This window comes from Penaeus vannamei, chromosome 39 (genome assembly GCF_042767895.1).
Source record: "Penaeus vannamei isolate JL-2024 chromosome 39, ASM4276789v1, whole genome shotgun sequence".
NCBI lineage: Eukaryota > Metazoa > Arthropoda > Malacostraca > Decapoda > Penaeidae > Penaeus > Penaeus vannamei.
Window position 1 is genome coordinate 22,513,988 of NC_091587.1, and position 12,500 is coordinate 22,526,487.

General features: G+C 47.3%; 1 protein-coding gene across 3 annotated transcripts in view; it reads left to right on the forward strand.

Moving 5' to 3' along the window:
- bbx (bobby sox) overlaps positions 1–12,500 on the forward strand; it is a 112,739-nt gene that overhangs the window by 84,468 nt on the left and 15,771 nt on the right. For 2 of the 3 annotated variants that reach the window (XM_027381332.2, XM_027381334.2), the window contains exon 2: positions 12,458–12,500. This exon is cut by the window's right edge and continues 119 nt beyond it. In XM_027381332.2, coding sequence (XP_027237133.1) covers positions 12,458–12,500 — 43 coding nt within the window. Of the gene's footprint in view, positions 1–11,802; positions 11,929–12,457 lie in introns of those variants that run through there. The other variant, XM_070116914.1, reaches the window with a different exon arrangement.

Below are 12,500 nucleotides of genomic sequence, written 5' to 3' on the forward strand. Positions count from 1 at the left end.
TTATATTATCTTATTTTTATTTTATATATATATATATATATTTTTTTTTTTTTTGGGGGGGAGTCTTATTGAAAAATAACGGGTGCAATTTTACGCGTTCGCTTTCTTGGTTTTATTATTAGTTTTAGAACTTTTATTGAAATTGTTATTTGTGAATCCAGGTAATTTTTTGGTATTGGTTGTTATACCATTTGTCGTTGTCAGCACTTATAAAAGTTAATGCTATTGGCATTGTGATTATTGTAATATTGTGTTAATGTAGATCATAATCACCGAATCAGCATTAGCGTAATCATGTATCACTAGCATTACTGAACTATAACTGTAATCACAAATGCCACAAACACTTACTCCTTCTCTACTATTACAACAAGTACTACCACTACAACTATTATTATACAGACATCTCCACTCATACATATTCCTACATTCATTACCCAACACAGATTGCACTCATATTCACACGCACGCAAGCACTCATGCTATGCGCGTACACACTGTCTTGCATTCTCTCTCTCTTTCTCACTCACTCACTCACTCACACACTCATTCACACACACACACACACACACACACACACACACACACACACACACACACACACACACACACAAACACACACACAAACACACACACCCATACGCACGCACACTCACTCACTCACTCGCTCACACATACACACACGCGCGCGCGCACGCACGCACCCACAGCCAGGCACTCACACACGCACACCATGAACACCATAATTAAACCATTGCCGCCATTGCCAGTCGGGGTGTAGAAAACGGAGAGCGAGAAGTGTTCCGTCGCGAGCGATTATCTGTGAAGTCCAGCTGGCACAGTTCGAGCGGGCGTCGGCAGCCGTTGGCAACAGGTACTACTACTACTATGACCACTACCGCTACCACTCCCGGGCCGAGGTCGTGGGCGGTATGTTGGTCAGGTGAGGGAGGAATGCGTACCTGTGTTATTGTGTCGTGTTGCGGTTTCGGTGTGGTGTGTTGGCGAGGCGCTTGGTGTATATGGTGTGGAGAGGGAGGCGTCGGGAGGGGCATGGCGAGCTCAGGGGCGTGGCTTTTCACATTCGCGTAGGGGCACTCGCACGCGCACGCACACGCCAGCGCGCGTGTGAAAAGTATCGCTCACATACACACTCGTACGGTGTATCCGCACCCACGCACAGAAAGAGACCACTCTCAAAAATGGGACCATGCCGTATATGGCACTCGGAGAAACCCCATACACTTCTTTTCTCTCCCTCTCTCTCTCTCTCTCTCTCTCTCTCTCTCTCTCTCTCTCTCTCTCTCTCTCTCTCTCTCTCTCTCTCTCTCTCCCCCTCTCTCTCTCTCTCCCCCCCCCATCCACTCCCAGCTTATTCCTTCCTGGGCGGTTTCTTTGACAAGATACGTGGATAATTTCAGTGCGAATAACTTACGATACTTGATTGGATGTTTGTACATACGCACGCCTGTAAGCGTTCATGGCCGTGTGCTTGGTCTGCGTTGCAAGATCCTGCACGATTGACCTAGCGTGCCTTGGCGTGTCTCTGAAGGTCATTCACCTGTGTCCCTCGCCAAAATGTGCGAAGGAAAAGCAGGATCGTCGTGGACAGGAGAGCAGGTGTGGAGAGCGTCCCTAGTCCCTTAGGCTCCTCGCTGCTCCTAAATGCGTGTTTGTTTTGTATTTGTTTGGTTGCTTTGTCTCGCGTTGTTAGTGTCCTCCGCGCCGCTAACAGGTGAGGGTCGCAGTAGTTACATAATACGGGAAAGGGTAATTGTGGGGTACGGTTTTTATATTATTATCATTATTATTGTTGTTCTTTTTATCATTACTGTTTTTATCCATGTTGAGATGTTCCCTGTGTTACCATTGACATCGTGTGGTGACTTGGATTGGTTTAAATTTAATTAAAGCATTTGTACTTGTGCGGATATTTTAGTTTGTCTCGCGCACTTTGCATGCCTTTGGGGGTGCGAGCATACTGTATCCTTGCCAAATCGTGACTAAATGCTTGCTCTTCTCCACAAGGAGAGGGAGACAGAGACAGACAGACAGGAAGAGAGAGAGAGAGAGAGAGAGAGAGAGAGAGAGAGAGAGAGAGAGAGAGAGAGAGAGAGAGAGAGAGAGAGAGAGAAAATAAATGATATTTCATGTGAAGGGCGAGGAGTGTATGGGAAGGTATGGCGGAGCGGAAGCGCACAAGAGCCAGGCTGAAGTAGAAAGTGGCTTTGGGGAAGAGGATGGGGTCGGGGCGTAGTCGGCCATAGATAGTTTCACCCTCTTCACCCCCTTCCTCTGTGCAGCACGTGTTCGTTCAGTGATTATGAGAGCACGGGATTCTGACAGCAGGAGGAGAATGGTGTTTGGCGTACTTAGACAGAGCGACGTAGGGGCGAGTGTTGTCTATGTAGAGGCAGACGCACAGGAACTATTGTGACAGCAGACAATAGCGTTATGGAAGAGACCATGACAGCGGGTGATAATGCAAAGGGTCAGTCGCGTTAATGTAGCTGTAATGGTGTTTTGTTTGTGGATGGGGGAGACGGGGTTGATTTGAGGTTGTTTGTGTGTGTGTGTGTGTGTGGGGGGTGATTAGAAGTTGTGGGGGTGCTTGATTTAAGGTTGTTTGTGGGGGGTTGATTTGAGGTTGTTTGTGTGTGGGGGGATGATTTGAGGTTGATTGTGGATGGGGGAGGCTGTTGATTTGAGGTTGTTTGTGGGGGGGAGGTTGATTCGAAGTTGTTTGTGGGGGTTGATTTGAGGTTGTGGGTGGATGGGGTTGATTTGAGCTTGTTTGTGGGGGAGGGGTGGCGAGGGGGAGGAGGATATCCATAGGGAGGAAAGGAAGAGGAAAGGGCTTTAAAAAAAGTTGTTGGGAGGTTTCCCGCAGAACAGGTTGTTTGAAGGTTATTGAAGAGACGCGCCGTGGAGTTGGTTGTTCGGGACTGGTTATAAAGTCGGGACGGGAGATAGTTTACAAAGTGGTATGGGAGAACAGGTTGGCCAGGCGTTGCAGAATTCATTGCACAGTTGGCAGACGGCGAGAGTTTCTAGATCCCGCAAATGTTATCGTAGGTAGGCCTATAATTGAGTTCGGACTGTCTTGCGCATGGCAAAGGTGGTGGAGAGAGGGAAATGTATGTTGAGTGTTCATTTCGAATATGAAATGTGTGAGAATAAGTAAAAGTCGCTTATATTAACCGTTTTAATGTTGCGTAGAGTTGCTGGATATTAATTTTCATTTATTCTTTTCGGTCAGCGCCATCTGTTGGCAGAACCAAAAGTTATCAGATGTATATATGCTGGCGGAGAAATATTATAGAATATGCAAAATTATTTAATGGTGCATATAGCTTCAAAAGAAATTAATTTACGTAATGTCCCATAATTTTTTGTGAGAAATTATGATGCCTTAAAATTAAAATTTTATGAAATTCGGCAGAGGGTAATGGACGTAAATAAGACATTTTTAAAGTTTGGTAAATTGGTATGTGTCGTTATACTTGAGGTAGATGTTTGTGTGAGTGTTTGTTCGTAATTATATTTAAAGCCTCGAGCTTGCTCATGTGCGCGTATGTTCATTCCAGATGTAAGCATGTATGTGTCTACGCGAGTGTGCGTTCCCATGTGTGTACGTGTGCTTTCCACGTCCAGTGTATTCGGTTGGACGAGTCTGTCGGCAGCTTTGAGGTCACGTGATCCTCTCTCAGCTTTAATCGAAGGCGAACTTGTTGCATCACACGGATCTCTCTTCACGCCTCATTCTTTTATATCAGTAAATACAAGATTTCGAAGAGGAATAATGGGAAATGGTGGAGAAAAATACATATTGCGGTGGATAAGAAAAAAAAATGAAATTGAAGGAGGTCACTCAACTTGTCTTGAATTGACAGTCCATTCAAGCGAGCATTGACCAGGGCGATCTTCCCTTTTTCTTTTGTTTGTTTTCTTTCACTTCGTTTTCTTTCCTTTCTCTCGTTTTCTTTGAGGACTTCCGCGAAGGATTTCAAAGCGTTTATTTTTATTCTCTGGGTCAGTTTTATGAACATTAACTAGTTTTGTTAAGGTTTATTAAAAGAAGAAAAAAACGATCTTAACTTTTTATCTTTTCTTTAGTGAAGATACTTTTTGTTTGATGTGACGTAATTATATCTTGGCTAAAGCAGCCATTATTGCAATTAGCGGGAGAGATAAAAGAATTTAGTGTCGGTTAGACGAGGCGGGGCACAAGAAGTAGAAGAAAACGGAGAGAAGATACGAGACAGGAAGGAATTATAAGCTAAAGGAAAGGGAATATCGACATACGCCAAAGAAAAATATATTTTGGAAGGTAAATGCAAACAGAGAGAGAGAGAGAGAGAGAGAGAGAGAGAGAGAGAGAGAGAGAGAGAGAGAGAGAGAGAGAGAGAGAGAGAGAGAGAGAGAGAGAGAGAGAGAGAGAGAGAGAGAGAGAGAGAGAGAGAGAGAGAGAGAGAGAGGGGGGACAAAAAGAGAAGGAGGGCAAAGAGGGAAGGGCTGCTGCTGCTGGCGACGGTGACTCATGGGCGCGCGGGCGTGTATGTGAGGTAACATGTAGAATGCTATGGTCCCTTTTGCTATGCCGTCACGGGCGCAGCGGAATTTGTTTGTTAGCAGGGGAATGTTGCGTCAAATTGTGTGCTTTTAACATTGCATTCATTTCACTCGTGTTATTCGTTTGGTGATAGGTCACAGAGAACTCTATAAACTAGAAATGTTAGCTTGGGTGGCGATTATGGTGGCAGAGGAAAGCAAAGCGTATTTTTATAGTATAAGTACCAAATATATTTTTTTATAATGTTCTTCGAATGTTACGTCACTTCACGGCTGTGTGGCTAATGATAGGAGTGCAGTGGGGCCCCGTGAGCATTTGTCCGTCGCGGAGGCACGGCGCTTCAACGTGGCCTAACGGTTCTGCCCCCAGCGCCATGTTGAGAGTGGTCACTGGTGTAAAGCTTAGGGAGAAAACCCTCGTGGCGTTCTGCTTCTGCCATTATCGTGGTTGGGGGGTTTCGTATTTATTGTTGCTCTTTTGAAGGGCTTGTTATGAGGTGTGGTATTTGTTGTTACCTTTATTTTTAATGGGTTGTTATGGTATTTGGCATTTGTTGTTTCTGTTTGAAGGGGATGCTAAGGTGTGTTCGTGTATACTGTGCTTATTTTAAAAGGGGTTATGTATATGATGTGGTTTTAGTATTTTGTTTTAGAAGGGGATGTTAATGAATTGATTGTCCTGTAAGAAAACGATTGTTGGATAACACTACTCGGTTTCGAGTTTTGAAGTGGATGTGATGACTGGGACACGGAAACCGATGCGTTAGAATGGGACGATTGAAGGAAATGCTTGACTGGTTTGGGGATGAGGTTGGTTGACAGGAAAGGGGACAGCAAGTGAGTTTTTTTTAACCTCCCACGTTAACCCTCTCCCTCCTCTTTCCTCCCCACTGCTCCACAACCTACTTGTGTTTATTCACGTCAAAGTCATTTCGAGCATGTGCCCATATGACCTTGAAACCCAAACAACGGTGGTTGTAGAGACGCTTTTAAAGAATAACACTGCTAGGATGAAGTCAGTGAACCCTCTGCTGCTTGGTGCTCTTGTCTAGTCACGGCCAAGACCCCTCTGTCTCCTCCCTCCTCCTCCTCCTCCTCCCTCCCTTCCTCACTCCCTCCTCCACCCCCTACTCCCTGCCTACTCCCCCGGCCTGGTACCCGCCCCGGCCCCTCCATCTTGCGTAGCGTTGTACTACCTGTTCTAGCACACCTCTTTCTAAGCCCTGTCCTCTTCTCTCTTGTTCTCTCCGCCTGTTTCGAGTCTCGGCCACGTCTGTTTACATTTTTTTTCGATTAGCGTGTTTATATCTTTCCTATTAAGCTGATTATGTCATCCCCACTGAGCTGTTTATGTCTTTTCTGTTTAGGGACAACAGTACACTTCTTCCTTTTCTGTTATTCCCGTCTTTTTCGTTACACGTTTTCGCACCTCGCGCTACACCGGTCATGCTACCGAGCTGCCTCCTCGCACACACCTTACATGGCCTCTTGCCGTGTACCGCACTCCTAATTTCCTGCTCGCTCTGTCGCACCGGCCGGTTTACCGCATAGTCTTGAGTTGTTGGGCTGTTCTTTATCGTGTTCCTAAGCGTTTTTCGTTATCAGTGTATCTTTACTCGCGTTTTATCTTGACTTGGTTTGCCTTCGGAACATCGCTGTCTTCATCATGTCTTCATTCGCGCCGGAATCAACTTGATTTGGGCGCCGTTTCGAATCCCAATTATAGTTCTATTCGTGTGGTGGTTATATCAGATTCTCTCACCATGAGGATAGTGCTTTCTTGCAAGGAAATCATATGATCGCCTCTGTTCTTACCGCGCGCATTTTAAAATCCTCGTTTTAGCCTCCCGCCTCCCATTACTGCTGTAGACCTAGTACCACATCAGCTGTTAAGAACATTTGTCGTATTTGTGTGCATTGTTGTGCGTTCGAATATATGTCAGTTGAATAGGAATGATTGGTTGTAATGCAGTACAATAACTAGACTAAAACATGTGTATCCGAATCCCAGGTGGAGCTTTTGACATTCACACGGACGGATGGGATAAAACACCTGCGAGGAACACCCACAGATCCCCCGCGCCATCATACCGATGTACGCGACCAAACAGCTGTTCCGTAGGGGTGGGCAGGTGTGGCAGCGGATTAATACCCCCGTTGCGATGGAGAGAAAATTGCGGATGGTTGCGGCCATGCGGTGCTCGGGGTGGATGCGGATATGCGGTGCTCGGGGTGGATGCGGCCATGCGGTGCTCGGGGTGGATGCGGCCATGCGGTGCTCGGGGTGGATGCGGCCATGCGGTGCTCGGGGTGGATGCGGCCATGCGATGGTCGGGATGGCGGCGGACATGCAGTGGCCGTTCGGTCGGCGTGTCGGACTGGCGCAGGTATTATGTAACTCACGATCGTTGTGCAAGCCCCAGCCAAGGTCAAGAGCGTGCCTGGTGGCCGCCAGTGCACTCATTAAAAGCGCAGAACACTGAACTGTACGCGTGCTTACTGCGATTGGGGCTCGGCGGGGAGGCGGGAAAGGGTGGTGCTGCCAGGGGTGAGCGGGCACCTGGGAAGCGGTTTATGCGTTGTACTGTTCTGTGCATTGATAAAGGGGGGAAGCGTGTATGGTTGCGTGCATGCGTATGTCAATATGGCACGCACGCTCGCAGAAGTAGGTACCCCTGCGCGCGCGCGCCCGAGCACACGAAGCGCAATGAAACAAGCACACGCTAATCCGAAAGCTCGAATCCCGCCACCCGCGCATGCTTCCTCCTGCCTTTCCTCATGACATACAGGTGAGGCGAGTGGGGCGAGTCCATACTTGGGCCGAGGTCACCCCTAGGCGGGAATCCGAAGGAGGGCGGCGTGTGTGTACTGTGGCCTGACCTTGGGACCGGCATGCCAAGGGGGATGACAGACCGAGGCACCGGCGTGCGAGTGACGCCAGGGCGCGGAAGGGAGCTGTCAGATGCGGCGTTCGGGGGCTGCGCGTTCGTGGAGCCGGCGTGGCTGTAATTATCGTTTTTTTCTTTATCAATCTTATTATTTCATTATATTTGTCGAAGGAAAGAGGAGTTGCGTTTGACCAGAGCGTCAGGTGCCTGGTGGCGTCGACGGCCTTTGTCCTTTCCCCGCGCCACGTGCTTGGAGACGGCCACCGACAGCGTGGTCTGCTCGGACTGCGCTGTTGCCATGGTGAGGCACTAATTAGCCCTGAGGCTTTTTGTTGACTCGACCAGGCACGTTTTGTTTTACGTCTAGATGCGTGACTTGTTCGGTTGATGTGTTATTGTAAGTTATATTGTGGGCTTTTCCTTGTGGATAATGATATCCCCTCCCGTATGTATTCTCCTTTGATCATTTTTTTCTATTTTGTGTCCATTTTTTTTCTTTTTCTTGCATAATTTCGGTTTTCCATTTGCATCCCTCGTATGTCCTTTTTTTCCATTCTTCGCTTTCTCTTTTCTGTGTCCTGTCTGTCATTTCTTTCCTTCCTCTCCTCCTTCCGCATCTAGTTTTCCGTCAAGTCTTCTTATCCCTTCCCTTTCTCCATCTCCCCCTTTCTAGTACCCTTTCCCCTTCCCCATCCTCTTTCCTCTCCCCCTCTCGCCCCCTTCCCCACCTTCATCTCCTCTCGCCTTCTCATCTTCCTCCTCCTCCTCCTCCTCCTCTTTCTCCTTCCCTCGCGTCACATTGTTTCATTATTTTTCTCCTTTCGGTGTTGTGGTTGTTAAGCCTCGTGTGTGTGTGGATATCTGAGAAATGCGATCCAAGTTTTTCTTTCTTGAGTTCTTGCTCGAGCTCAAAGTAGAGTGTCAGGATAGTCTCGTTACCCTTTTGCCTGTCCCTCGATTTTTTTTCCTTTCTCTCATTTCCCTTCTTTCTCCTTTCAGCCTTGTTCACCTATTTATCTCTCTTCTTCCCTTTCTCGTTCGCTTTCTCTCTTCTCTCTCTCCTTTCTCTCTCTCTCCCCCTCCCCCCCCTTCTCTCTCTCTCTCTCTCTCTCTCTCTCTCTCTCTCTCTCTCTCTCTCTCTTTCTCTCTCTCTCTCTCTCTTTTTCTCTCTCTCTCTCTATGTCTCTCTCTCTCTCTCTACTTCCCTCTCCCTCTCTCCTTCCCTCTCTCTCCCTCTCCTTCCCTCTCTCTCCCTCTCTCCTTCCCTCCCTCTCCCTCTCTCCCACTCTCCTTCCCTCTCTCTCCCTCTCTCCTTCCCTCTCTCTCCCTTTCCTTCCCCCTTTCCTTCCCTCCCTCTCCCTCTCTCCTTCCCTCCCTCTCCCTCTCCCTCTCTCCCTTCGTTAACCTTTTCCCCTGCTCCTTCCCCTTCCCTTCCGCACCCTTGCGTTCCCTTCCCCTCCTTTCCCTTCCCTTCCCTTCCCTTCCCTTCCCTTTCTTATATTACCCTCCCTTCGCCTCCCTTCCCTCTGTCCCTCAGACTTAGCGAAGGCTGGAAGTCGAATTCTAATTTTATTTCTAGGATATTGTGTTACCTGCGTGGGGACAACTTTCACTGTTGAGACTGCATAGCTGGACGAGTCTTGTGCTTTGTTCGGGCACCGGGATGTTCCGAGCTTGGGACCAGTGGGGGAGGTGCCCTTCTTGATGTGACGAATTTCGTATTGGTAGCTGTAGTGTTGTCGTTGTTGTTATTTGTTGTGTTGTTTTTGGTATCGCTTCTATTAGTATTGTCATTATTTATGTTATTATTAGTGTTATTTGTTTATTATTATTTTTATTATTAGCATTATTATTATTGTTGTTTTCTTTATCATTATTGTTATTGTATTTATTATTATTGTTATTGTGTGTATTATTATCTTTATATTGTTGTAGTATTTATTTTTTATTTATTCTGCCCTGCATTAAATATAATCCTTCGCGTCAGTCCCCTTGTAACAACCTGCAGATTGCCGCGTCACCATTGTCGCTATGAAGTATGTGAAGGTTACCGTTACTCCTGAGTGTATAATGCGTCTGTTACTGTTGGTGTAACCCTTAACCCCCCTCCCTCTCCTCCCCCCGGTAACTGTCACTGTCACTCTCGCATGATTCGCACTTGCCTGTTCGTTACGCTGTCAAAACTGTCATCTTGCCATGCTTGGCGTTTGACAGTTCCTCGGCAGATCTCGGGAACTCGTTTTGGTTTTCGCTTGTTCGAGTCGGGAAGAGAGGGAGAGGGAGAGAGAGAGAGAGAGAGAGAGAGAGAGAGAGAGAGAGAGAGAGAGAGAGAGAGAGAGAGAGAGAGAGAGAGAGAGAGAGAGAGAGAGAGAGAGAGAGAGAGAGAGGAACGGGAATAGGGTGGGGTAAGTGGAGGAAGGGAGGGGGGTTGTTGGTGGATTGGGGGGTTGTGCGTTACTTCATTGAGGAACCTCAGGACTCACGTGAACATTGTTTGACCCGTCTGGGAACACTGCCTCCCTCCTCCCCCCCTCCCCTCCCCTACCTCCCCCTTATTCAAGCGACGCTCAAGACGTGGGGGTAGGGGGGGTAGAAGGGGGTAAGACTTGCGGCCAAGGTTCCACACCACTGACTCCGTCGCTTCGCTAGGCTCCCTACGCTGCAGCACCCACCCTTCCTCCCTCGCCCCTCTCTCTCTCTCTCTCTCTCTCCCTCTCTCTCTCTCTCTCTCTCTTTCTCTCTCTCTCTCTCTCTCTCTCTCTCTCTCTCTCTCCCTCTCTCTCTCTCCCTCTCTCTCACTCTCTCTCTCTCTCTCTCTCTCTCTCTCTCTCGTTTCTCTCTCTCTCTCTCTCTCTCGTTTCTCTCTCTCTCTCTCTCTCTCGTTTCTCTCTCTCTCTCTCTCGTTTCTCTCTCTCTCTCTCTCTCGTTTCTCTCTCTCTCTCTCTCTCGTTTCTCTCTCTCTCTCTCTCTCGTTTCTCTCTCTCTCTCTCTCTCCTCCATCTCCCTCTCTCTCTCTTCCCCCCCCTCCCTCCCTCTCTCTCTCTCCCTCCCCTCCCCCTCTTCCTCCCCTCTTCCTCCCTCGCCACTCCCGCTTCAACTCGGCCCGGCTTTTGAACTTCTCTTACCCTTCTTCATGCACCTGCCTCTCAAACCCTCTCTTTGCATTGCTCTCTCTCTCTCTCTCTCTCTCTCTCTCTCTCTCTCTCTCTCTCTCTCTCTCTCTCTCTCTCTCTCTCTCTCTCTCTCTCTCTCTCTCTCTCTTTCTCTTTCTCTTTCTCTCTCTCTCTCTCTCTCTCTCTCTCTCTCTCTCTCTCTCTCTCTCTCTCTCTCTCTCTCTCTCTCTCTCTCTCTCTCTCTCTCTCTCTCTCTCTCTCTCTCTCTCTCTCGTCTTCTCATGCTGCCTCCATTTCCGTGTTTTATCTTTCCTCTCGGTCTTCACAAAAGGTATCGCATTTCGCCTTCTGTTCTTCCAGGATCTTCTTTCACAATGTTTCATTCATTCTCATTAGACCTTCCATTCATAACTTCCGCCTGCTCTCTCTCTCTCTCTCTCTCTCTCTCTCTCTCTCTCTCTCTCTCTCTCTCTCTCTCTCTCTCTCTCTCTCTCTCTCTCTCTCTCTCTCTCTCTCTCTCTCTCTCTCTCTCTCTCTCTCTCTCTCTCTGTGGTATTTTTAGTGTTTGCGTTCTTATACGTCATGTATTTCTTATGTGAACGGCAATGACCCTCGAATTTTCTTCAGTTTTATAAGTTCCTTGAGTAGGCTAATCCGGTTTTTTTACGCGTTTGTATACGAGATAGGAGTTGTTCATGGTCTTTGTCCAGGCACCCACTTCGTCCAGCACGCCCTCGCTACGGGATTTGTCGTTGTGTGCGACAGGAAGGTGTTCCTCGACGAACAGCTGGGCTCCCGGTTGGTGCTGCTCGTTAACGTCTCTGTTCATGTTTTATGCTCGTCACGCACCTCTGCATATCAAGCGTTCCATCCTTCCCGTTTGAAACTCGTGTATTTCCCCCCTTATTTTCTCTCTCTCTCTCTCTCTCTCTCTCTCTCTCTCTCTCTCTCTCTCTCTCTCTCTCTCTCTCTCTCTCTCTCTCTCTCTCTCTCTCTCTCTCTCTGTCTCTCTCTCTCTCTCTCTCTCTCTCTCTCTCTCGTTCTCTTTCATTTATATTTTTATTCTTATCATAGTGGACTATGATTTATATCATGTACCATCCCCGTCTCATCACAACGGAAGTCAGTCAGAATGGGTGTGTGCAAGATACGAATGTACTCGTATTTGTTATAAAAACGCGCCGACTGACGCCTTCCGTTAATTTGCGAGTAGCGGAACGAGAGGCGGAGGTACTGTTTCCCGTGGCTGCTCCGAAGTCGTGATAATTTTGCGGAAAATCACAGTTTTCAACTTTTAACTTATCTGCTGTTGGGGAGACTCGTAGCGCTGGCGCAACTGGTTTTCCGGAAGGAATGTAGGTGTATAGGGCTGCGGCTTTTGTGTAGAGGATGTGGGATGGTTGCAAATGTGATCAAACTAGACTTCTTTGGCTGATTTTATTATCTAGGTGCTCAGGTTTTATGAATTGTGCATGTGCGAGAGTGTGTGTGTGTGTGTCTGTGCCTGTGTGTTTACATTGGGGGGAAGAGTTAAATTATACTCTGAATTCATTAGAATTAACTATGAGATAGTTTGTCAAAATAGTAAGACATACTTGTCAGTAGGAGCCAGACTGTAGCACATTTTAATTCCAAAATATACAGTGATCAATTTTGCTTAAGTTATGCTGTGTAAGTTTAGTTTTTGGTGTTATTGGCTTAATTGTCAGAGCTTTGGATTTGGAGAAAAAGGAGATTTTAAAAAGATGGCAGATAGTTATCCAAAATTGTTGATACTTTTTACATATATTTACATGTCTGTGTGTATGTGAATAGGTTTATAAACGTGTTTTGTAGTAAATAGAAATGTTCTTTTTTGTTAATATGTGTTTTTCATTCTTGCAGGAGAGTCGATCTGGTGGTGAGAGTGAGGGTGAAGGCGACTTGG